The sequence below is a fragment of the Rana temporaria genome, chromosome 4 (genome assembly GCF_905171775.1).
Source record: "Rana temporaria chromosome 4, aRanTem1.1, whole genome shotgun sequence".
Classification (NCBI taxonomy): domain Eukaryota; kingdom Metazoa; phylum Chordata; class Amphibia; order Anura; family Ranidae; genus Rana; species Rana temporaria.
Genome location: NC_053492.1, coordinates 359,544,168 through 359,571,995, shown reverse-complemented (window position 1 = coordinate 359,571,995; position 27,828 = coordinate 359,544,168). Strand labels below are relative to the sequence as shown.

The window sequence follows — 27,828 nt, the reverse complement described above, 5'->3', positions numbered from 1 at the left end:
CTCTGATATATTTAACTTTTCACTTATTCCTTACTGCCGATTTGGGTTGTTTTGTGCACTTTTGGTGTATTTATTGGTTAGTACTCAGATGTTTGTTAGTTGCAACTCTGAACACATTTGACAATAAGCGTTGAAGAAAGTATTTTTATTTATGTTCACCAATTTGGCAGTGCATAAAAGGTTTGTAGATTTGTATTGCATTTCCAAAATGTGGGATGATTCTTGTCTCATTTTCCTTTTTATTCTAAACTGGTAGTTTTGGATCGAGTCTAGTGGCTGAATAACCCACTGGCTTCATTCTGGGATTGTATTAGTGATATTTAGCTACTGGACAGATCAGTAGGTTATCAGCACTGACTACTGGTGTCGTTACAAGTAACATCAAGTTACTCTTAGGCCCCTTTCACATTGGAGTGGGAGCCGCGGTGGCGGTATAGCGCCGCTAAAGGTGCGGTATTAACCCCCGCTAGCGGCCGATAAAGGGTTAATACCGCCCGCAATGCGCCTCTGCAGAGGCGCATTGCGGGCGGTATTGCTGCGGTTTCCCATTGTGAGCTCCTCTCACCGCTCCAAAGATGCTGCTGACAGGAGATTTTTTTCTCTCCCGCCAGTGCATCGCCTCGAGGGCTTTCACATTGAGTAGGGAGTGAAGGAGTTTTTCAGGCGGTAGAAGCGCTATTTTTAGCGATGTACCGCCTGAAAAACTCCTCAGTGTGAAAAGGGGTCTTAGGGGTTTAGTTAAAATTGGTTGGGATTTGTTTGGAGGGGTTAGTACATTTCATTAGGGTTTAAACGAAAAAAAAAAAACACACGCAAACCTTCTCTAGACTCCAGCGCTGCATTTTACTAGATCCTGTAGTATCAATCCTCTTCTAGCATCAATGAGGCCCAAGCTTATACCCATTAGTGTGATACAGGTTAAGTGTTAAGGGAATGTTCGGGGGTGCTTTATTATCAGGTACAACACATGCAACATGGAAACAGTTTGGTAAACTACATGATTTAAACACGTTCTTAGAACTGAAAGCTCCTTGCTAAAAATCTACCATGAGCTCTCAGTACAGAGAACAAATATACTACTGCTAAACATTAAAGATGGGATTCTTCAGCAGCATACAATCTCCCTACTTTGGTTAATCCAATAGAAAGCCCCAGAAAAGCACCATGGTATAGGGGACAGTGTTTGGAACTCTGTAGCAAAAACCCTCACAATAGCCAGTAGGTGATTTAACCTCTACATCTACCCAATGGAGATATTCTTAAACAGAGAAAAACAACGAGGTAAAATGCAAGACAATTTTCAAGCAGACACAAATTGCTTTCTAATAAAGCTTTCTATTTTTTTCCTGCCAGCATTTCATGATTGTCAAATCACACCACGTGATGTGGGAAGAGAACACAGTCATAACAACTGAGCAGCTTTTATTGTCAATAGTTGACTTACTTATATAAGAAGACTGGAGTTTTTTCACAGACTCAGAATATAAACTAGAAAGGCCGCACATGCAAGAAGCCACAGTCAGCAAACCTTAATGAGGCGATGGAAAAAGGAAAAAAAAAAGACAGACACTAGAAGAGTACAGACAACATGAAAATAAAAACATCAAAGCACAAATGTCATCATTATACAAATAGGATGTAAAACACATAAGAAAAAAAACTTAAAGGAAAGCAAGATGCATGGAAAACTGATTGCTCTTCCTCTTCAAGCCATGAAACAGAATTTCAAATGAGTTCATACACAGCTATTGTAATTTATTTTAAGCTACTGGTAAAAATTCCACTTGAATATCACAGCCCACTGAGGTAAAACTGCACTGAAATTGCTAATCTGGGTTTAATAGACAGAATGAGTTACTTATGGCCTCAACCAATGAATGTCTGTCAACAAAATCCAAGATCGTCTCCTGCTGTATACAGTGCTGTGAAAATGTATTTCCCCCCCTTTCTAATTTTTTTTGCATATCTGTTACTTAAATGATTCAGATCAAACACATTTTATTGTACAAAGATAACCAGAGTAAATACAAAATGACTTTTTAAATGATTACATTTATTAAGGGGAAAAAATAAGTTAAAACCTGCGTGGCCCCATGTGAAAAATGTATTGCCCCTTAAACCCAATTACTGGTTGCGCCACCCTTGGAGGCAACAACTGCAATCAAGTACTTGCAACAAGTCTTTCACCTTGCTGTGGAGGAATTTGGCCCACTCTCTGAATTGAAGAATTTGAAAAATTGTTTTAATTCAGCCACACAGGAGGGTTTTCAAGCATTAATGGCCAATTTAAGGTCACATGTAATCTGCCTAAAAATAAGCTCATGTACTATTTCGAGCTTCAGGCGACAGAACGCTCAGATGTGAACAGGGACCATTTAAATGAATGGAATTTTGCTTGTTGGGCGTTTTGGAACTTTTGAGATGAGCGTTTTACTGGCTGAAAAAACTTAGGTGTGACTGGGCCCTCAGCGAGGAATCTCACCAGTGGACATCACAGCAACTGTGAGAGAATATCGCAGTCAATGTCAGTGTCAACTTTACTGTGTGCAAAGTGTGCTTTGGATGGCCAAATACTTTCAAATATGACAAGTAAATAAGTATTTTAGAAGGTAAGGTATTGTTAGCCCAATGAGTTAAGGGATCGGAGCTAAAAGTGGTTAAGCTAGTGACAGTGTCTGCCCCTCCCCTCCTGCTGCTGAAATTACACTGTAAATTACTAGCAATGCCCTCCGTTAGAAAGCGTCCTATATGCTGCAGTGTATGTGCTTTGTAAAAAAATATGCCCTTTACTAGCTTATTTCACAGCACCGTTCGGAGCTTACGTGACGCTGCTGTTAGGCATATTTTTTACAAAGCACATACACTGCAGCATAGACCGCTTTCTCACAGAGGGGATTAAGTGTAATCGACACTGTAATTTCAGCAGCAGGAAGGGAGGGGCGGGCACATTTTACTAGCTGGCAGGGAGGGGACAGGGGAGAGCAGATGACGGAGGAACGTAAAATGACCACGGTGTCAGAGCTCAGCAGCCATGATAAACCATGGTCAGTTTACAGAGGGAAGGGCAGAACCAGGCAGGATCAGCTACGTTTTTCAGGTGATACAGAGGGCCAAAATACACAGCATATAACATGTATAACATGGTTTTAAGTAATAGGATCCAATTTTATTAAAACATTTTAATTTTTTTTAGGGTTACAAACACTTTAAGTATAGGATGTAGGAAATCGGGTGTTGAATTAAATCTTTAGGGTTACGAGTTGAGGGTTAATTTTTAAGTGTTGGGTTAAGGTTTGGGTCTGGTTAAGGTTACATTTTAAGGAGCAGCGTTGAAGGACAATCTCTACCATGTTACACCCATATTTTGCAAAAGGAGGACTAAAGCCTCGTACACACGATCGGACTTCCATCTGACTTTTCCGTGGATTTTTTTTCGAAGGGCGTTGTCCGTTAACTTGTTCTGCATACACACGGCAGAACATTTTCAGCCAACATACACCAAACCACCTGTTTGTTCAGCTCTTTATCGCCACCCTTTGAGAATGCGTGTTTGTACTTTGGATTTTAGTCTGACGGATTTGTGCACACACGATCGGATAATCCGATGTAACAGATGTATTGTCAGACAGTTGGTGAGCATGAACAGTCAACATTTGTTGTCTTTAATTCCACCAACAATTGTCTTATGGAGCATACACACAGTCGGATTATCCGACACAACACGTCCATCAGACAATTATTGTCATAAAATCCGATCGTGTGTACGGGCCTTTAGGCTCCATGCACACTAGCGTTTTTTTAAGCTCCTAGAAGCTGTTATTAGAATTTTTTCCTGCTTCTAGAAGCTAAATAGTGTTATGCTATATGCCCATGCACACTACTTTAGGCTGTTAGCATGTTTTGAGTTTCAGCATCTAGAAGCAGGAATAAAATATTTTTTTGTAGAGTTTTTGGAGCGTTTCTCCTGCAGAAAAAAAACCCTGAGTGCTCCTACAGACTCCTAAATGTTCATAATTGCTTTAATGCTACTAAAATGCTCCTAACGGCTTTTTTTTTTCTTTGTGTACTGCAAAAACACTAATAAAATGCTAATGCTTCTAAAAGCTTCTAAAATGTCATTAGAAGCTGGCATAAAAAATACTATTATCATTATTTTTCTTCTAGCTTTTTTTGAGCTTATGAAAAACGCTAGTGTGCATGGAGCCTTAAAGTATGGTTTGAGTGTTCATTTTAGGGATCAGGATAAGTGTTAAAGTTCAGTCACAAATATGCAATTTTCACAGAAATTATTGAAAAAGCATCAAAAACACATTGCTGCATGTTTTAGTAGTTTTTCAGTGAACTTTACATAGTGTATTAAAGTGCTTAGGTATTTCTTTAGGTCCTTTTACACCCTTGTGTGGTGACAACACATTGAAAAAAAATTGTGATTTACCACACCTTAATGCAATGCACAGTAATGACTACTCGCTATTACTGCGTTCCAACTCATTCCAAATAGAGCCTCAATGTACAAGTGTAGTATATACTGATCAATCTGCAGTATGTTGTATTCATTTGCTTATTTGAAGTTTATTCAATAGGGATAAGTTTGCTGTACTGCAATGTTCCTTACATGTGTGTCTGGTAACAGTGCTAGGATGCGAAGGGCCTTAGTATAGTAGAATGAATAACTAAAGGCAATTTATTTATTTATTTTAGGATAGAGGGGAGATGTATTAGAACACCTGTCAGTTTGTATTTGCCATGTGTCCCGGTTTGAGTTGTCCCCAGAAAAGGAATAGAGGGAAAATGTTTTAGTGGCCTGGGGGTCCCCAAGAGATTTCCCTTAGTTTGCAGGGAATTCCTCTTACATACTGTTTTCCTATGGGACAGGAAGTAAAAGGGAAATCTTCCCAATGGGACAAAGATGGCAAAAATAAACCTTAAAAAGGGTATAACCCTCCCTCTATTCAAAAAGTTGTGTCTACAGTTCTACTTTAAGTGTTAGGGTGAAAGAGGGCAAGCCTAAGGTTTAGGATCAGGAAATATGGGGGGGGGGGGGCACAATTTTTACACTTGTTTTAAGAACCTAAAACCATTTCACCAAAAACTAATTGTTGGGCTGTTATAACAAAACATTTTTATGTAGAGCCAACATTTGTTACTATTAAAGTTGTATGCAGCAGTCTACTTTAAATGGCCTCCTTTATGCAATGGTATAACTTCACAGATACTGATATCTGGATATACATTACTGTGCGAAAATCTTAGGCACTTGATATAATTTACAAATATTTTTGTCTAGGGTATTTTACGGTCTATTCTATAGATAAAAAAATTACTTTTGCAAAATGTAAAACAATGCAATAATATTTAGATGTTCCCAAAGAGCAGCTTTAGTTTGTTTTTAAAAAGTTTGCAGCAGTAGGAAATACAGGATTATTCACGGTTTCAGGAATTAGGGCTGGTTCACACTGCTGTGATGCGGGAACTCTGCAAATCCACTGCGGGTTTCCGCATTGTATGTCTCTCGGCAGCAGTTCACACAGCCCTATGCAAACTGCTGGGAGTGTCAATTGAAAGTTAATGACACCTCCAAATCGGGTTGCATATTGCACACCCATTCAATCCAATTCTGCTGTGTACCAAAAAAAAGTGTCCTGTGCAAGTTTGGTCTGCATGAGATGTGATATTATGTGTATGGCTGAATTTGCATTGCACAGACATCGTATGCGATTTGTGGTGCAAATCACATGAGACCTCGCACCATGCAACAGTGTGAACCGGCTCTTAGACAGACACGTTTCTGTCTCTGTACGACGCTCCTGCATTAAATGTTGTCATTCTCAGCTCTGCTGGACAGCAGGAAGCCATTTTAAACAAGTTATAGAGCAACGGCAGCTTAGTTTGTCATTTGTGTGAAGTTTCCAGAATGGCAGCAGAATGCATGTCTATAGGCTAGCAAGAGAGACCAGCTCTGCCATCCATTGGACTTGCCTAATCAGAAAGGGGTTTGCTAAGTGACAGCGAGGCATTTGTTCTCAGCTAGACTACAACTTAGGACAGCAGTATTATGGGGGAATGATGAGCAGTAGAGATTGACAACAATACCATGCTCAACATTCTTCCAAGGTGGGACAACTAGCCTACACATGGAAGCATAAAGCCAGGGTGAATACAAATGGCAAAAGGCACCCTGGACTGGTGACAACATTTGAAACATTAGGCTCTTTGAGAAGACAGTTTTTCTGTCAAAGGGCTTGAGAGATTAACTGTCCAATATTTTTCCCTTAGACCTAGAAGCATTTCTACCTAACCATTTAAAGTGGCACAAATTTACATTTAAAGTGATACAAAACATGTATATACTTAGACATTTAGTTAAACTCAGCACATAGAAAATAAACGTAATCCTGTCATAGCCAAATCCCAGGATCATGCATGTCCCCTCTTGGAACCAAGTTGTTGTTGAATTTAATGGTGAAATTATTAAAATGTGTTTTTCGCTTGCTTTCTATATATCCTAGCTAATTCTCTTGTGTACATTCCTAAAAAAAAAAAAAAAAAAAATTGGTTCTCATTTTATATTAAAGAATCTCATCTCCAAAAGCACTTCTGCTTCCCTTTATCTAAATGCAGCCTAGCATACAAATATATTATGCTTTTGACTTGGTAAAAATATATTGGTGGATATTCCTAGAACATAACAATAACACTTTAGCAAATGAAGCAGCCTTGCAACTCTTATGAAACACTGCAAAATCGTATTTACAGAAGTATACAGCCAAAGGATTTGAGAATGGTACATGGATAAAATGTTTGCAGGTACGGCAGAGTATAAGGCTTAATTTCCATGGACGTTTTTACAGCCACTTTTCTGAGCTTTTTTTGCATCTTAAAAATGGCTCTCCATTTTAGTCTATGGCCTCATGCCCACCATGACGTTTTTGAGCTGTAGATGGCTGAGCCGTTTTTAACCACTTCCTTACTGGGCACATATACCCCTTCCTGACCAGGTGAAATTTCAGCTTGTGGCACTGCGTCACTTTAACTGACAATTGCGCGGTCGTGCGACGTGGCTCCCAAACAAAATTAACGTCCTTTTTTCCCCACAAATAGAGCTTTCTTTTGGTGGTATTTGATCGCCTCTGCGTTTTTTTTTTTTTGCGCTATAAACAAAAATAGAGCGACAATTTTGAAAAAAAAAACAATATTTTTTACTTGTTGCTATAATAAATAGCCCAATTTTTTTTTAAAAACATTTTTTTTCTCAGTCTAGGCGATACGTATTCTTCTACATATTTTTTGAAAAAAAAAAAAAATCGCAAGAAGCGTCTGGTTTGCGCAAAAGTTATTGCGCTTACAAAATAGGGGACAGAATTATTATTATTTTTTATTATTTTTTTTACTACTTATGGCGGCGATCAGCATTTTTTTCGTGACTGCGACGTTATGGCGACGTTATGGCGGACACATCGGACACTTTTGGCGCCATTCACATTTATACAGCGATCAGTGCTATAAATATGCACTAATTACTGTATAAATGTGACTGGCATTGAAGGGGTTAACACTAGGGGGTGAGGAAGTGGTTAAATGTGTACCCTAAATTGTGTTCTAACTGTAGGTGGAGGGGGGGTGACTGGGGGAGGTGACCGATCTGTGTCCCTATGTACAAGGGACACAGATCGGTCTCCTCTCTCCCCTGACAGGACGTGGAGCTCTGTGTTTACACACAGAGCTCCACGTCTTGTCCCTGTAGCCGCCGATCGCGAGTCCCTGGCGGACATCACGGCCGCCAGGCACTCGCATCGGCATCTCAGCGATGCGGCGAGCACGCTCGCGCTCCCGCCCCGCAGGATGCGCGCGCAGGCCGTCTTTTTACGGCCTGTTAGAGATTGACAACCACCCCGCGGCCGTATAAAGTCGTACGGCCATCGGGTAGTGGTTAAGCGGCAAAAAAAAAAAAACAGGACCAGTGCGTTCTGAAGCTCCAGCCTTAGAGCTGTAAAAACGCCAGACGTTAAAAAACACTCAAAAAACGCGCAAAACCGCTACTGCTGTGTTTTTAAGCTCCAGCTAAAAAAAAAAAAAAAAACATGGACAGGTGTTTTTAACTACTTAAGGACCGGACCAATATGCTGCTAAATGACCCAAGGGGTTTTTACAATTCGGCACTGCGTCGCTTTAACAGACAATTGCGCAGTCGTGCGACGTGGCTCCCAAACAAAATTGGCGTCCTTTTTCCCCCACAAATAGAGCTTTCTTTTGGTGGTATTTGATCACCTCTGCGGTTTTTATTTTTTGCGCTAAAAAACAAAAATAGAGCGACAATTTTGAAAAAAATGCAATATTTTTAACTTTTTGCTATAATAAATATCCGCCAAAAACATATATATATATATATATATATATATATATATATATATATATATATATATATAAAAAAAATTCCCTCAGTTTAGGCCAATACGTATTCTTCTACCTATTTTTGGTAAAAATTGATTGGTTTGCGCAAAATTTATAGCGTTTACAAAATAGGGGATCGTTTTATTATTTTTTTTTTTTTTACTACTAATGGCGGCGATCATCGATTTTTTTCGTGACTGCGACATTATGGCGGACACTTCGGACAATTTTGACACATTTTTGGGACCATTGTCATTTTCACAGCAAAAATTGCATTTAAATTTCATTGTTTATTGTGAAAATGACAGTTGCAGTTTGGGAGTTAACCACAGGGGGTGCTGTAGGAGTTAGGATTCACCTAGTGTGTGTTTACAACTGTAGGGGGTGTGGCTGTAGGTCTGACGTCATCGATCGATTCTCCCTATAAAAGGGATCACTCGATCGATGCAGTGAAGCACGGGGAAGCCATGTTTACATACGGGAGCGATCGCGAGGGGGCGTGGCTAGAAACAAATAGCTGCGCCCTCGTCCCGGATCGTCCCGCATGTAGGGGGGGGGGGGGGTCCCCGATCGGACCCCCGACCTACGTCTAGGCAGGGACGTACAGGTACGCCAATGTGCCTGTACGTGCCATTCTGCCGATGTATATATACATGCGAGGGTCTGGAAGTGGTTAAGCTGTAAAAAAGGCTAAAAAAAAAAGTGTCTGTAAAAACGTTTATGGAAATGAAGCCTAAAGAAAAAAAAAAGAGAAGCTCATCAATCATGGAGTGCCAACAGGAAGGCATCTGATCGCAACTTTATTCTGCAGATTGACACCCCAAATTTACAGCAAAAAGGGGAAATTAGGAAATCTGCAATGGGGGTTATGGCCCCCAAAAAACCCAGGCAATATCATTGTGTCTGGATTACTTGCAGACACAAGGTATAAAGGAAGGCCAAAGTATGTTCATAACTGAATGCAAGTGCACCTAAGAGAATTTCTGCAGTTTTTAAGGCAAAAAATGGACACACTAAATACAAGGGTTCTTTTTTTTAAAGATATCTAGCTATCCATCTCTTTTGAAAGACCTAAAATACTAAAACTATTGTATGTTTTTTCTTTATTTACTGTACTTTCCAGGAAGTTTGAAAAAAATAAATATACATATATTTTTTATTTAAAAGCATTACTGCTTTACAGGATGTTTTATACAAGTGCCACAGACTTTCCACAGTACTGTATATGCATCTTTAAAATTTAGTAATTAGCACTTTGTATGAACACACATTTTTTAAATTATAGTGAGAAAGCGGAAACACTATATTCAAATGTGAGAATTTGTGCAACAACCAGACCTACTTTAGAGAATCTGACATTGTCCTTTCAAGTCTAGAATTAAAATAACTAACTCTTGATTCCTGGCTCATACTTACCGTGCAGCACCTCTCCCCTTTTGCATGCTCCACTCTTAGAAATTGGAATTGTCCACTCAATTGCTAATGCAACTGAGCTTCAATGGGTTTTATGTACAGTATTATAGGATAGCAAGTTCCCCTGCATTCTTGTGCAACTCTTGTCCTTCTAAAGTGTGAGAAGATATAGACATCACTTACAAAGTTGCCTATAGCCCCCATTTTGTTTCTTGTTTTACACATAAAATAAGCCTTATATAGCAGGCATGTCAAACTCAAAACAGTCAGCCAAATTGAGAGTAATTAAACATGAACCACTAAAATACACAGATGAAGCACAAATAAGGAAACTGATCTAACTGCCAAAGGATTTTTATTTGTCCATCCAGTCCAGAGACTTTCACAGCGTTACTGCACAGCACATCCCTGTTTGCCAGGGCAGAAATACCTGAGATTTCTCAGCTGTTAAAGTGACACTAACGTTTTTTATTTTCCAAAATAATCCATACACATCCACTAAATGTCCCTGTAATTTATAAAAAAAATTGTAATTTATATATATATATATATATATATATATATATATATACACAAGTACAGACCAAAAGTTTGGACACACCTTCTCATTCAAAGAGTTTTCTTTATTTTCATGACTATGAAAATTGTAGATTAACACTGAAGGCATCAAAACTATGAATTAACACATGTGGAATTATACATAACAAAAAAGTGTGAAACAACTGAAAATATATTTCATATTCTAGGTTCTTCAAAGTAGCCACCTTTTGCAGCAGACACATCTCTAGAACTGGTAAGAGGAGACTGTGTGAATCAGGCCTTCATGGTAGAATATCTGCTAGGAAACCACTGCTAAAGAAAGGCAGCAAGCAGAAGAGACTTGTTTGGGCTAAAGAACACAATGAATGGACATTAGACCAGTGGAAATCTGTGCTTTGGTCTGATGAGTCCAAACTTGAGATCTTTGGTTCCAACCACTGTGTCCTTGTGCGACGCAGAAAAGGTGAACGGATAGACTCTATATGCCTGGTTCCCACCGTGAAGCATGGAGGAGGAGGTGTGATGGTGTGGGGGTAATTTGCTGGTGACACTGTTGGGGATTTATTCAAAATGAAGGCATACTGAACCAGCATGGCTACCACAGCATCTTGCAGCATCCGGTTTGCGTTTAGTTGGACCATCATTTATTTTTCAACAGGACAATGACTATAAACACACCTCCAGGCTGTGTAAGGGCTATTTGACCAAGAAGGAGAGTGATGGGGTGCTGAGACAGGTGACTACCTCTTGAAGCTCATCAAGAGAATGCCAAGAGTGTGCCAAGCAGTAATCAAAGCAAAAAGGTGGCAACTTTGAAGAACCTAGAATATGAAATATATTTTCAGTTGCTTCACACTTTTTTGTTATGTATAATTCCACATGTGTTCATTCATAGTTTTGATGCCTTCAGTGTGAATCTACAATGTTTATAGTCATGAAAATAAAGAAAACTCTTTGAATGAGAAGGTGTGTCCAAACTTTTGGTCTGTACTGTATATATATATATATATATATATATATATATATATATATATATATATATATATATATATATATATATATATATATATATATATACACACACACACACACACACACAGTTGTGCTCATAAGTTCACATACCCTGGCATAATTTAGGATTTATTGGCAGATTTTCAGAGAACATAAACACAAAAACTTTTCTTTCACTCATGGTTAGTGTTTGGCTGAAGCTATTTATTTATCAGTCAACTGTGTTTACTCTTTTTAAAAAATAATGGCAACAGAAACTATCCCAAAAGACCATGATTAAACGTTTTCATGCCACAGTTAATACAGTGTATTGCCCCCTTTAACATCAATGACAGCTTGAAGTCTTTTGTGGATGAGGCTCTTTATCTTCTCAGATGGTAAAGCTGCCCATTCCTCTTGGCAAAAAGCCTCCAGTATCTGTACATTTTTGGGCCGTCTTGCATGAACTGTATGTTTGAGATCTCCCCAGAGTGGCTCAGTGATATTGAGGTCAGGAGATTGAGATGGCCACTCCAGAACCTTCACTTTATCCTGTTGTAGCCAATGACAGGTTAACTTGGCCTTGTGTTTTGAACTATTGTCATGTTGGAATGTCCAAGTACATCCCATGCGCAGCTTCCTGGCTGATGAATGCAAATGTGTCTCCAGTATTTTTCGATTACATACTGCATTCATCTTTCCATACATTTTGACCAAATTTCCTGTACCTTTGTAGCTCACACATCCCCAAAACATCAGCGATCCACCTGCGTTTCACAGTAGGAATGGTATAACTTTCATCATAGGCCTAGTTGACTCCGATCCAAATGTAGCGTTTAAGGTTGAGGCCAGAAGGTTTGTCTCTGTGCTGTTTGGCATATTATAAGAGGGATACTTTGTGGCAATTTGCGTAGAAATGGCTTTCTTCGTGTGACTCGACCACGCACCCCATCTTTTTTCAAGTGCCTCCTTATTGTGCATCTTGAAACAGCCAGGCCACATGTTTTCAGAGAGTCCTGTATTTCAGCCAACATTATTTGTGGATTTTTCTTTGCATCCCGAACAATTTTTCTGGCAGTTGTGGCTGACATCTTAGTTGGTCTACCTGACCGTGGTTTGGTTTCAACAGAACCCCTAATTTTCTATTTCTTGATTAGAGTTTGAACACTGTTGATTGGCATTCTCAATTCATTGACTACAATTATTTTGCTTTCCCCATGACTCAGAATCCAGAAACGTCAGTGCATCACTGGATGAAAGATGCAAGGGTCTGTCAGGAGTCCAGAAACCCATTGACCTTTTATACACACACACACACACACACACACACACACACACACACACACACACACACTAATTACAGCAAACAGATCACAGGTGAGTATGTTTCCTTTAATAGCCATTCAAACCCCTTTGTGTCAACATGTGTGCATGTTATTAGGCCAAAATCACCAGGGTATGTAAGCTTATGACCAGGGTCATTTGGGTAGTTTCTGTTGCCATTATGATTTAAAAAGAGTAAACACAGTTGACTGATAATAAATGGCTCACTAACCATGAGTGAAAGAAATGTTTTTGTGTTATCATTCATATTCTCTGAAAAATGGCCAAGAAATCTAATTCTACCAGGGTATGTAAACTTATGAGATAGAGATAGAGAGAGCGCGAGATAGAGATGGGGAGATGGAGAGATAGAGAGATATCTTTCTATCTTACTGTGTTTTTCCGCCACCTGTGCTCCTGGATCTAGTCCTCTTTCCCTTCATTCCATTTGTTTTGGAACAAGCAGTGCAAGTTGGTTATGGTCATGTGCACTGCTCTATACACACACACACACACACACACACACATTACACATCCCATAGCTTATCTTGAACATGAGTAAGAGGGTGGCTACGTTCTTTCCTACCTTGGGATCATGAAAAATGAATGACAGAAAAGTTTTTAGTGAATATATTCTTGAACAGATTTTTATTAAACCAGAGTTTGCTGTCACTTAAAGCAATAATTACAGGTCTTGTCCCTTCCGTAACCAAAAAAGTACTAAAAAATAAAAAAAGAACATATTTTTTTCTAATCAGTCTGGTCCATGTTAACACAACCGCTGCTTCTCACTTTTCCAGTTTGAGCTTTGATGTACAGTGCACTGCAGGAGGCTGATACTAAATTAAATTTAGAGGCTTACATTTAATAAATACAGAGCTGCATCACTGTTGCATTTTTTATTTGCCTGCCAACTAATCTTCAAGGGACCTCAGTTTAATTGCAGGACAATATTTTATCACCTAATCTACAGTAACACATAAACTGGCATTTATTCCCAGAGAAAGAAGGCATAAAATATTTCCTTAAGCATCAACTGGAGAACAGATGGAGCCTTATTCATTTTGAAATTTTAGACTACCGAGTGCTATAAAGGACTGAGGACAGCAGGCAGCCTAAAAAAAACCACTAGTTTGACATGCCTGCCATAGAGACAGAAGGCATTTCACAACACAGAAAGGCAGCATGAGAAAAAAAAATCACTACATTTAGGATCATACAAGACAAGGTCCGAAATGAGATGCTCAACTTGTCTCAAGAAAAATGCACACCTTGATACAAGAAATTTTGAAACAACTAAAAACATTTAGACAATACAAATGGGCACTAATAAATTGAGACAACTACTCAAGAATCTAGAACACACTGCAAACAAACATTTTCCATTCCCCACACCAGAATATAGAATTGATAACTTTATGCATTAAACATTAAACATCCTTACCTCCTGAGGGTTGCCGCGTTTTGCGTGGAGAGCGTGGTTGCCTCTGGTATGGGTCATTTGAGCCATATAGTTCAATTGTGCCAAGATTCAACAGAACCGCCTTCTGGACATAATCTACCATTGCAATACCATTACAGTTGCCAAATACTACTCTAAAGGTTGTGCAAGATAAGAAGAAGAGAAAAATACAAATTAACAAACCCGATATTCGGATATTGCACTTTTATTTTTGTACATAATTTGTAAGGTTAAATAAAGAAACAAGTCCATCTAGTGCAGTGGTTCTCAACCTGGGGGTCGGGACCCCCTCGGGGGTCAAATGATGATTTGCCAGGGGTCACCAAATTCTGGGTTGTTCCTGAAGCCTGCACCTTTTTTTTGCAGCCACCCAGCAGGGCTGTCCCTGGAGCCCACAGCCGCCCACTCAGCCTCTTTGTAGCCGCCCATTCAGTTCACAACATGGCTGGGGGGGCAGAGACTTTAGGTCAGCTGACTGGTGAGGAATGTGAAGTGGGAGACATAGTGGAGTAACACTATCTGTGATTATAGTTCCCATTAAAAGTCCCCACTACAGTTCTCGGATCAGAAAATGACCTTGATCAAGAGCACCTATGTTGGCTGATCAGAAATCTCCCACCAGCAGTGCCACTCATCCCAACTTTCTCACCAGCAGTGCCACTCATCCCAACTCTCCCACCAGCAGTGCCACTCATCCCAACTCTCCCACCAGCAGTACCACTCACCCCAACTCTCCCACCAGCAGTACCACTCACCCCAACTCTCCCACCCCCACTGCCACTGATCCCAACTCTCCCACCCGCAAGGAGTAAGGGAAGGAATAAAAATAGAGATTACGTGGAAAGGAAAGCAAAAGAGGGAGAACAACAAATAAAAAGGGAGAGAAAGATTAAGAGAAAGAGCAAGAAAGACGGCTAGATTGAGGGATGGGGGGAGAAGAAGAAATTAGGATAGAGGGATAAAAGGGGAAAGAAAGGAGAACAAAGAGTGGTACATACTAAAATGTATCATATGGGGTTTTAATACTTCACAAATGTAAGGGTTAGGGGTGCAAATTACTTGTTCTTGCCTTGGGTGCTGACAACCCACGCTACAATTTTTTTTTACTGTTAGGGGTCCCCACAACTTGGGAAGTTTTATCAAGGGGTCACGGCACTAGCACGGTTGAGAACCACTGATCTAGTGCATCCTGTGTGAGCATGTGTGCCTATTCACCATATCCTTGTACATTGTGCTTGCTAAGAAACCCATCTAAGTTTTTAGAATTTATCCACACACTGTGGCAGAGACTTTTAATAATTAGATATGCTGGAGTCACCAGGGAGAATACATTTAATGCTTGTAGTAGTTCCTTAAAACTGGAGGTCCTCCAAACCCCTTATTAGCCTAACTGCCCTTCTCTGGACTCTGCAGTTCAAGCACATTCTTCCAGAGGATTGTTGATCAGAACTGGACAGCATACTCAAATACCCTTTTTAACGCATACTAATAGTCTGCTGGCCTTGCATGCTATTGCCGAGTCTGACCTACCAGGACCCCTAGATCCCTTTCCATCCTTTATTCACAATGAGCTTCTCTTTTAGGTCCTAAGAACATTACTTTCCTTTTTCCCACATTAAACCTCATCTGTCATACAGCTGGCCACCTTCTATACTAACTATAGGCACATACACACAATCAGACTTTTTGACACCAATTGTCCGACGTACGTGTTTTAAATCGGACAATTCAACCGTGTGTATGCTCCATCAGACAATTGTTTTTTCATCGGACAAATGTTCACTGTGAATGCTCTCAAACTTTTTGGCAAGCTCAGAACCAGTGCTAAAGATCAGACAACAATAGCAGAAGTTGCCCAAAGGGTGGCGGTAAAGAGCTGAAAAAAACACGTGATTTGTTAAAAGTTGGCTGAAAATGTCCTGCCATGTGTATGCAGAACAAGTTCACGGGCAACGCCCTTTCGGACCAAAATCCATAGAAAAGTCTGATGGAAGTCTAATCGTGTGTATGAGGGTCAAGTCTTCTTAAAGTTGCTATAACCTGTTGTGACGTTAATTCCCTGCTTAGCTTTGTATCATCAGCAAACACTGAGATTGAACTATTATTCCAATCTTTATTAGAGCTGCACGATTCTGGCCAAAATGATAATTTTACTTCCTCTTTAACCACTTAAGACCCGGACCAAAATGCAGCTAAAGGACCCGGCCAGGTTTTGCGATTCGGCACTGCGTCGCTTTAACAGAAAATTGCGCAGTCGTGCGACGTGGCTCCCAAACAAAATTGGCGACCATTTTTTTCCAACAAATAGAGCTTTCTTTTGGTGGTATTTGATCACCTCTTCGGTTTTTATTTTTTGCACTATAAACAAAAATAGAGCGACAATTTTGAAAAAAATGCAATATTTTTTTCTTTTTGTTATAATAAATATCCCCCAAAAATATATATAAAAACATTTTTTCCCTCAGTTTAGGCCGATACATATTCTTCTACCTATTTTTGGTAAAAAAAAAATCGCAATAAGCGTTTATTGGTTGGTTTGCGCAAAATTTATAGCGTTTACAAAATAGGGGATAGTTTTATTGCATTTTTATAATGTTTTTTTTTTTTTCGTACTAATGGCGGCAATCAGTGATTTTTTTTGTGACTGACATCATGGCGGACACTTCGGACAATTTTGACACATTTTTGGGACCATTGTCATTTTCACAGCAAAAAATGCATTTAAAATGCATTGTTTACTGTGAAAATGACAATTGCAGTTTGGGAGTTAACCACAGGGGGCGCTGATGGGGTTATGTGTGACCTCATGTGTTTTTACAACTGTAGGGGGGTGTGGCTGTAGGTGTGACATCATCGATTGTGTATCCCTATAAAAGGATCGATGACACCGCCACAGTGAAGAACAGGAAAGCTGTGTTTACACAGAGCTCTCCCCGTTCTTCTGCTACGGGGACCGATCGCGGGACCCCAGCGTGACCCCACGGCTGGGCTTAAAGAGCCACGTACATGTACGTGGACGTGCCCAGCCGTGCCATTCTGCTGACGTATATCGACGTGAAGGGGTCCTTTAGTGGTTAAACTTCCCTCATTTACAGACCAAAGTTAATTCCTTTGATCTAAAAGGACCAAGTGTTTCTGTTTATCACCGCCTAAGCAATGTTGTCATAAACTTGGCAGGCTGCCTGGCTTTTTTTTTCCTTTTTTTTAAGACAGCTGCCAGCTGTGACCAGAGAACCCTGCAAGGGGGAAAGAATTGCAGTCTGATTCTTTAACGATCAATTGTGCAGCTCGAATCTCTGTATAAATTTGTGAACAAGTTAAACACAATTGGTCCCAGGACTGAGCCCTCGGGGACTCTGCTTACAATTTTAGACTATTCTCAAAATATACATACAAGGTCTGAAGGAGCAGTGCATGCTTCATAAATACATCCCCTATTGGTTCTTCACAATCTGGAAGTGATGTCATCCCTCAGCTCCCTGTGTGTTCTAGATCCAGGAAGTGTCAGGGACCACTGGAGCAGCCCGCTGAGTCACCAGCAAGCAGTTCCACGGATGCACTCCCTTCACTGACGCTCGGAAATGTGTGCCTAAATGGCTTTTACTACCTTACTCGTGTGAGTACTTATATCAGTTTGTGAATTAAATTCACTGTTATACTGCACTTAGAGTGGCATCTGTGTTTTATCCTTTGCTATTCTGAAAATATGCCATTAATCACTACCCCCTGGACCTACTCCTGCAACCAGTTTTTTATACAGGCACATCTGATCGCATTAATGCCAAAAGACCCCATTTTGTAAAATTAAAGTGGTTCTAAAAGGCAGGTGGTTTAATACTTACCTCTTATACTTACCTGAGCTTGATGTCGATCCAGTGCGGTGCATGAAAGCAGCATTACTGCTCTCCCTCATTGGCTCAGAAAGCATTGGGAGCCATTGGCTCCCATGTCAATCACAGCTAGTGAAGCAGGAGGGCAAGCAACAGCATGGCTCAGGAGCGAGCCTGCATGAGTGCCACCTTAGTAAGTGGCTTGCTATTGGAACACTCAGCAGGGGGGAGGCAGGAACACCAGTGGGAGGCCTAAGAGGAGGATTGGGCTGCTCTGTTCAAAAAAAAAAACACTGCACACAGCAGGTAAGTATGCCACAATTGTTGTTTTCCTTTAAGTTTAACCTTTACTATCACTTTAAGCATTTTTGGGTTACTGTAATCAAATACTGTATCTTAGCAGAATCCAGATACACTACATCCAAAGGCCTTCATCCAACCACATTACAGCTTTCCTCTTCATGTTAAAAGGTTGTTCTGGAAAGAATGGTTCTCCATAAATCCAACTTGGTTACTACTGATACTATTTTCATCAGCAGATGGTTCCTTATCAATTCTTCTAACCGTTTACAAACTATTGATGTTAGGCTGACTGGTCTGTAGTTTTCAGGTATATATCTCTGCCCTTTTTTGAATATTGGTGCGATGTCTACCAAGCTAATCAGATGGTACCATTTCTAGTCAGCAAGCCATCCTTACAAATTAGGTTTGGTCTTTAGGCAAGATCTCAATTGTACCATTTAGTTCAATAAATTATATAGCGATGACATTATGCCTGTTTTTTGCAGAGTACATGAAAACTGCACACTGATCTACTCGTTAAAAAGTAAGCAATTTAATAGTACCACATCCTTTATAAAAACTGATACGCATGAATTGAAAAAAATCTCTTTGGAGTTGTTTTATAATTCCTAACAGCTTTTTAAACTTCCCTAAATATAAAGGAAGGGTTTAAAATGTAAATGTTATGTTGTAAACCAGACTCACATGATAATTTATTGTGGCAGTGAAAGGAACATTTAGAAATGTTAATTGTGCCTATGCAGTACCCTGAAAAATGTTCCTTTTGCAAGCAATTTCTCTTGAGATTTGGACATGCTCTCTGTTCTTGCTGGAGGCTCTGACATAAGAAAGCAAAGCCCTGCCTCTACCAAGATAGCCAACTCCACACAGACACAGTGTAGACAGAGGCATAGTAAGCCATTAATGTGGAAATATCAGCTACAGGGAGAACACATACAATACAATACCAGTGACTGGTCTTTTGCCCTTTGACTGCCTTTTTTGGAAACCACTTCCAGTGCACAGTTTCTCTTTAAAGGAGAGGTCCAGCATTAGCTTGTTTGGCTGGGCTTCTCATATGGGTCACAGGCGTGCAATTAATTTTGGACTCCTGTGACCCGTTTTCAGTAGTGTGCCTACTAAAGTCCGCTCCCGACGTCACAGGAATCAGTCATTGCGACAATGCAAGTTGTGATACACCAGGTGCTTGGACTGCCATCCATCTCAGGAAGCTGTTGTGAGCCTGAGACAGCTGCTTCCTGCCCCTCCACAGCTCAGTTCTCCAGTGAGCGTGGAAAAGCCAAGCAGAGTTGCTGACTGCTCAGGGAGGTGTGAGAACCAAGTCAGTGTAGAGGCGCTGGGGGACAGATGCAGCATTGGACCGAGGTAAGTATGATGGGGAAAAACCAAACAAAAAACAAACCCATACTTCTCTTTTTAACAACCTTACAACCGCACGCCGTCAAATGACGGCGGGCAGAATCCCCTGTTGTTCTGACAGGACGTCATATGACGTCCTGTCATTAGAAGCTGCTAGGCGCGCGCACCCGTCGCGTTACTGGGAACACAGCGCGCTTGCCACCGGGCACCCTCGATTGCCCAGTAACTGAGCAGGGACGTGGAGCTCTGTGTGTAAACACAGAGCTCCACGTCCTGTCAGGGAGAGAGGAGACCGATCTGTGTCCCTATACATAGGGACACACATCGGTCACCTCCCCCAGTCACCCCCCTCCCCCCACAGTTAGAACACTGACTAGGCTACATATTTAACCCCTTCCCTGCCCCCTAGTGGTTAACCCCTTCCCTGCCAGTCACATTTATACAGTTATCAATGCATATTTATAGCACTGTTCATTGTATAAATGTGAATGGTCCCAAAAATGTGTCAAAAGTGTCCGATGTGTCTGCTATAATGTCGCAGTCCCGAAAAGAAAAATTGCAGATCGCCGCCATTCCTAATAAAAAAATAAATAAAAAATAAATCATAATTATGTCTCCATATTTTGTAGGCAATATAACAAACCAGTCACTATACGGTTATTGCAATTTTTTTTTTTATCAAAAATATGTAGAAGAATACATATTGGCCTAAACGGAGATAACATTTTTTTTTTTTTTAAATGGGATATTTATTATAGCAAAATGTAAAAAACAGTGTTTTTTTTTCAAAATTGTCGCTCTTTTTTTGTTTATAGCACAAAAACTAAAAACCGCACAGGCAATCAAATACCACCAAAAGAAAGCTCTATTTGTGGGGGGAAAAAAAAAAGACGTCAATTTTGTTTGGGAGCCACGTCGCACGACCGCGCAATTGTCAGTTAAAGTGACGCAGTGCCGGAAGCTAAAATTTTGTCTGGGCAGGAAGGGGGTGTATGTGCACAGTAAGCAAGTGGTTAAGGTACATTACAATTATTATACCAGCTAGTTATATCAAGCACAGGGAAAGAATACAAAACATGCAGGTAACATCCTGGTAGAAATCCAACTTCTGACCACAAGGTCATACTAATCACTACGTAACTAAAATTCTAATTTTACTATGTAACTAATAAACTCAATTAGTAAAAGCTTATAAAACGGATGGAATCTTAAAGAATGCTTAATGATGGTTGTAAACCATGTAAATGAAATGTAAAGGAGTTGTTACACAGGATAAAGATTTTCTGCCGGATTTAGTTCAGGAATTCATTCAAAACTGTAAACAAATCAGTCAATTAAAAAAGAGACAAGACAGATGGGATGTAAGGAAATCATTTGCCAGAAGGGATTTAAATCTACGTCTAAAAGACTGTTACATGGCCCGATGCATTCAGCTGCTCTGCACACCACTCATTAAGTTGAATTACAACAAACCATGCCACTGACCAAAAGTGGGTTCATGTTAATATTGCATAATTATTGCAGACAACATATCAGCTGGATTTAGCTGTCTTGTTCTTTAACATTTAGTAATAACAGAAGAACAACAGATAAAAAACACAACATTTTTTTTTTATTTCCTAATAAAAATAATTACAAAACAAAATAAACAAAACCATTCAAATAACCACATATAAGACACATTTAGGTACCACTACCTACACAGATATGAATGACGACATCAGCAAGCTCACAATATTTATTTTTGTTTCAGGCTATATGGCCCTTAAAATCATAGTAATAAAAAAAAAAAAAAAAAAAAAAATTTAACACAAGTTTGTTAGTATTAAAGATGGCAAAAACAAAGTATTTGATCTCTGTCAATACTAGACCATTGAGAGATAATGGCCCGGATTCACAGACACTGACGCACCGCAGAGTGCGCTGGGTTTCCTAGGCGTAAGCCGGCGTATGTGGAAGTGGGCGTGAGCCATGCAAATGAGGCGTGACCCCATGCAAATGATGGGCTGAGTCTCAGACAGATACGTATAATGAACGGCACATGCGTCGTCCCGTGGACGCATCCCAGTGTGCATGCTCAGAATCACGTCAGATCTACTCCCTAAGATACGACGGATCACTGCCTACGGCGTGAACGTAACCTACGCCCAGCCATATTCACGTCCAACATAAACGACGTAAAACACGACGGCTTGAGTTCCCTGGTGCAGCCCTTTGCATGGATGCTGCTGAGTTACACCTTCTTTATGGCGCCTAACTTTACGCCGGACGTATGCCTTTACGCGCACTGTGTCGGACGGACGTACGTTCGTGAATCGGGGCATCTCCCTTATTTGCATATGTGAATAGAAAATCAATAGGTGCGACAAATACGTCCAGCGTAAATATGCGCCAACTCTACCCCGGCGTAGGCAAGTTATGTTGGTCGGATGAAGCCTATTTTCAGGCGTATCTAGTTTTGTGGGCATGGCGCACAGATATGACGGCGCATATTTGCACTTACGCGGCGTATCTCGAGATACGTCGGCGCAAGTGCTTTGTGAATCCGGGCCAATGTGCATGCTCAATTCTGCACTCTCCATGCTAGAAAACAAGACAAATTAGAAAAAAAATTATAGCGCAACAAATTTTGCAATCATTTGCAGCTTATACTGTCTAATTGATGCATAACAGCTTGAAAAATAAACGTGCAACAAACGCTCATTGATAATCAGAATCCAGTAATAACACAGCCATTGAGCAATTAAAAACAAAAATAAAAAACTTACAGGCCATAGGAGGAGTTAACAGCCAGGCTAGTTATCTGCTGAGGAGGTTCACCGCTGACCCACACAAGTTGTATCACCAGTTCTACTTGATAGCCAGCTGACTGTTTTAAAGGAGTGCTCTTAACTCTGAAATGAAAATCAAACAATTGCTCATACCACTCTTAGATGATCCATAAGCATATGTTTTGTACAATAGGTCTTAACACAGCAGGTCTTCAAAAAGGTAAATTGCACTGTTCTTAGAAAAAGAATGTCAAGGCTAACTGGAGGACTTACTTTAAACAAGGTACATTGTCGCGGATACCATCAGAAGAACTACTACTTGTGGATGGATGAGACTGCAGAACAATGGGTTGTGGGTTGGTTCCTCCACTGGGAGTTGACACTTGTTCAATGTCTGGAGACTCTAGATCATTGATTTCATAAAGCAATCGCACTTCCAGCATCTAGATGTAACAAATTAGATGCTAAGTAACTACAGTACAAAAAATAAATAAACCACAAAGAATACATTTTAGAATAATTTTTTAGATGGTAAAATGTTATTACCTTTACCATTTAATTGGAACCTCCAATATGAACACAGCAGATGCACATGACAAGAGGTTATAGTAACCTCTTGCCATGTGAGAATATATTTTGGTATCACATTAGAATACACAGTACAAAAAATGGTTTAGATATTTATATATATATGTTCTGGTTTTTTTTTTCCACTTATATTTCATGTATTCATACGATATAGTCTTGTCCTGAAGAAGCAGCCTGGAGCCGGGGAATGTACTGACCATTATGGAAGGGACTCTCCAATGTACAATTATATCTAGCATGTTCACAGATTATTGTGTTCACTATGGAAGCAAATAGAGTGTGGCTGGCCCACTATATATATATATATATATATATATATATATATATATATATATATATATATATATATATATATATATATATATATATATATATATATATATATATATATATATATATATATACAGGGAGTGCAGAATTATTAGGCAAATTAGTATTTTGACCACATCATCCTCTTTATGCATGTTGTCTTACTCCAAGCTGTATAGGCTCGAAAGCCTACTACCAATTAAGCATATTAGGTGATGTGCATCTCTGTAATGAGAAGGTGTGTGGTCTAATGACATCAACACTCTATATGAGGTGTGCATAATTATTAGTCAACTTCCTTTCCTTTGGCAAAATGGGTCAAAAGAAGGACTTGACAGGCTCAGAAAAGTCAAAAATAGTGAGATATCTTGCAGAGGGATGCAGCACTCTTAAAATTGCAAAGCTTCTGAAGCGTGATCATCGAACAATCAAGCGTTTCATTCAAAATAGTCAACAGGGTCGCAAGAAGCGTGTGGAAAAACCAAGGCGCAAAATAACTGCCCATGAACTGAGAAAAGTCAAGCGTGCAGCTGCCAAGATGCCACTTGCCACCAGTTTGGCCATATTTCAGAGCTGCAACATCACTGGAGTGCCCAAAAGCACAAGGTGTGCAATACTCAGAGACATGGCCAAGGTAAGAAAGGCTGAAAGACGACCACCACTGAACAAGACACACAAGCTGAAACGTCAAGACTGGACCAAGAAATATCTCAAGACTGATTTTTCTAAGGTTTTATGGACTGATGAAATGAGAGTGAGTCTTGATGGGCCAGATGGATGGGCCCGTGGCTGGATTGGTAAAGGGCAGAGAGCTCCAGTCCGACTCAGACGCCAGCAAGGTGGAGGTGGAGTACTGGTTTGGGCTGGTATCATCAAAGATGAGCTTGTGGGGACTTTTCGGGTTGAGGATGGAGTCAAGCTCAACTCCCAGTCCTACTGCCAGTTTCTGGAAGACACCTTCTTCAAGCAGTGGTACAGGAAGAAGTCTGCATCCTTCAAGAAAAACATGATTTTCATGCAGGACAATGCTCCATCACACGCGTCCAAGTACTCCACAGCGTGGCTGGCAAGAAAGGGTATAAAAGAAGAAAAACTAATGACCTGGCCTCCTTGTTCACCTGATCTGAACCCCATTGAGAACCTGTGGTCCATCATCAAATGTGAGATTTACAAGGAGGGAAAACAGTACACCTCTCTGAACAGTGTCTGGGAGGCTGTGGTTGCTGCTGCATGCAATGTTGATGGTGAACAGATCAAAACACTGACAGAATCCATGGATGACAGGCTTTTGAGTGTCCTTGCAAAGAAAGGTGGCTATATTGGTCACTGATTTGTTTTTGTTTTGTTTTTGAATGTCAGAAATGTATATTTGTGAATGTTGAGATGTTATATTGGTTTCACTGGTAAAAATAAATAATTGAAATGGGTATATATTTTTTTTTTGTTAAGTTGCCTAATAATTATGCACAGTAATAGTCACCTGCACACACAGATATCCCCCTAAAATAGCTAAAACTAAAAACAAACTAAAAACTACTTCCAAAAATATTCAGCTTTGATATTAATGAGTGTTTTGGGTTCATTGAGAACATGGTTGTTGTTCAATAATAAAATTAATCCTCAAAAATACAACTTGCCTAATAATTCTGCACTCCCTGTGTATATATATATATATATATATATATATATATATATATATATATATATATATATATATATAAAAATTTAAATAAAGGATTCAAGCACTTATGCAAATTCACAGTCACTCCCTCCCCAACACTTGTCCAAGAACCAACACCTGTCCTCTCCGGTAACTTCCAAGTTTTAGCCAGAGTGTTGGCACTGCAGCTAGTCAACAAACAGGTGCTGCTTTAAAAGGCTAGGCAACACATTGCTTGGCATTTACCAAGCCTCTTTGCTTTACCTCCCTATGTTTTGGACACCTGTGTGCACCCCCTCGTCCTGTGCCTCCTTCATGCTTTCCAGATGCACCCCTGAGCCCCCAGTGACCCCAGACAATCCTGTGTCATCCGGATTCCAATATCTGAGTGCCTCTGACACCAGTTGCCTGCATACAACCACGGGTACACTCCTGTATTTCCTGGTCTGTCTCTCTCTGTGATACAGACTCGTTTGTGACATATTATATGTAAAAATAGTCAACATATAATTGGAATAAATTGCATTTAATTTTTTTTTTTAATCACAAGAGAAATACAGTACAGGTCAATTGCATAATTTCATTCAGAAATAAGGTAAAAACTCTCTGCTGGTAATTCAGGGGCAGCGAGTCATCTATGAAATGATGCATTAAAAATGTATGTAAAAGTTCTAGGTGCTCTTTGATACTGAAGACAATCGAGACAATGCTCTGCTTCTGGATACATCTAAAAGACTACCAAGTCAATTTTATAATTTAAGCAACTTCATAAAATCCTCTCCAATGTATTTATTGCTTTTTTGTTTAAATTATCTGGTCTTTTAGGTTTAGTGTCCCCAAATGTCGTGTTGCTCTCATTAATAGTATGGGAGCAACAGAAATCAGCAAGTTGAATCATGCTAGATTTTTATTGGGTGAAGTTTTACAAAAGGAATTGTGATGAACACAGTATTTGTATGTATGCAAAAATAACCTTAAGTTGCAGAGTTCAAGGTAAGCATCATCAGAAAAATACTAAAATGAAAGCAACAGCTTATGTAAAGGGCAGTCAAGCAATATTTATCATGAACACATGACTACCATTCTAAGGCCCCTTTCACATTGAGGAGTTTTTCAGGCGGTAAAGCGCTAAAAATAGCGCTGCTATCCCGCCTGAAAAACTCCTGCCCAGCTACCTCAATGTGAAAGCCGAAGGGCTTTCACACTGAGGCGATGCGCTGGCGGGAGACAAAAAAATCTCCTGTCAGCAGCATCTTTGGAGCGGTGAGAGGAGCGGCGTGTATACCGCTCCTTCACCGCTCCTTCCCATTGAAAACAATGGGAACCGCGGCAATACCGCCCGCAATGCGCCTCTATATAGGCGCATTGCGGGCGGTATTAACCCTTTATCGGCCGCTAGCGGGGGTTAATACCGCACCGCTAGCGGCTGATTTCCACGGCAATCCCGGCGGTATAGCGCCGCTATTTTTAGCGGCGTTATACCGCCACCGCAGCTCCCGCCCCAGTCTGAAAGGGGCCTTAGTTTAGAGAGACACTGAAATGCTTTTAGTTCCCACAAGAAAAAGGATGTAAACAAAAAATTATTTTTACCGGGATGACCTCTGTTGTCGCTTCCTGTTTGCTGAACCTATAGATTATTACATGGGCTGAAACACCTGCAATACAGAGTATCCTGCTTTCAGGGCACCAGGAAATCATCTGGATAGCATAGGGATCCTCATCAACGATATCCGTGCTAGCCTTGTCCTCTTTGTTTCGCGATTTCTCAAACACTTTTGCGGTCTTTAATTTGTACAACATTTGCAAGTTTACTAGAAAAAGAAAAGACAGCATAATTGGGCATATTGCAATTGACTAAGGGTTCTGGAACAAATTGTTGAAAAGGAAAAAGGTCTAACTAGATCATTTCTCCCCTAGTGTATGGAAATTACACTTGTTTTCTACCAATTGTGGTTATATCCTTTAACCCCTTCACACCGAAGGGTAAAACAAATCCTAATGCCCAAGCACAATATTGCAACTTTGACATGTGTTAGTAAACCTGTACATCATCACAACTACTTTGTATATCCAAAAAAATCACAGGATAACATCTAATCGATCTAATGAAGACAATCAGCAATAAGGGTTAAAATCCAGGATATAGTGACAGCAGCAATTCAGAGAATAAATATTAAAGTCCATAAATATGAATACAATCAGTCCATGCGATAAAACTGTATTCCCTGGGCAAATTTCATCAGATAACCAAGGGCTGCTCTCCAAGAGTGAAGTCAACTCAGGCATACATGTAAAAAGAAAAACAGGAAAAAGCGCCTCTGAGTCATCTGGTTTAATTAAAATTATTAGTGTAGATATCCAACACTTACATTTAACATTGCAGGAACAAGGGTGTAAGTGAAGATATTTTGAGTGGAGCCAGGTCGTGCCTCAATCCGGTGAAAAAAGCTCAGATCAGCTGGCTGGGAGAGCCAAATCTTGTGGCTGTGTAGGAGCAGTGCACAGGCACAGCGCTTGTTCTGAAGGATAGTGACGTCAGCGGGACGGTGGCTGACACGGGTCAAGGTAGTACACTTTGACCCGTGTCAGCCACCGTCCCGCTGACGTCACTATCCTTCAGAACAAGCACCGTGCCTGTGCACCGCTCCTACACAGCCACAAGATTCGGCTCTCCCAGCCAGCTGATCTGAGCTTTTTTCACCGGATTGAGGCACGACCTGGCTCCACTCAAAATATCTTCACTTACACCCTTGTTCCTGCAATGTTAAATGTAAGTGTCGGATATCTACACTAATAATTAAACCAGATGACTCAGAGGCGCTTTTTCCTGTTTTTCTTTTTACTTTGTATATCCAGGTGAATAATAAAATATCCCATCTTTTTTTATTT

At 40.2% G+C, this 27,828-nt stretch overlaps 1 protein-coding gene across 4 annotated transcripts in view; it reads right to left on the bottom strand.

Annotated features, from left to right (window-relative positions):
- Positions 1–27,828, bottom strand: part of STXBP5 (syntaxin binding protein 5) — a 546,297-nt gene that overhangs the window by 109,868 nt on the left and 408,601 nt on the right. For 3 of the 4 annotated variants that reach the window (XM_040350875.1, XM_040350876.1, XM_040350877.1), the window contains exons 15-18: positions 26,530–26,750; positions 22,656–22,825; positions 22,380–22,505; positions 14,102–14,253 (exon numbers count right to left, since the gene is read on the bottom strand). In XM_040350875.1, the coding sequence (XP_040206809.1) occupies positions 14,102–14,253; positions 22,380–22,505; positions 22,656–22,825; positions 26,530–26,750 (669 nt within the window). Of the gene's footprint in view, positions 1–1,444; positions 1,529–14,101; positions 14,254–22,379; positions 22,506–22,655; positions 22,826–26,529; positions 26,751–27,828 lie in introns of all 4 variants that reach the window. The other variant, XM_040350878.1, reaches the window with a different exon arrangement.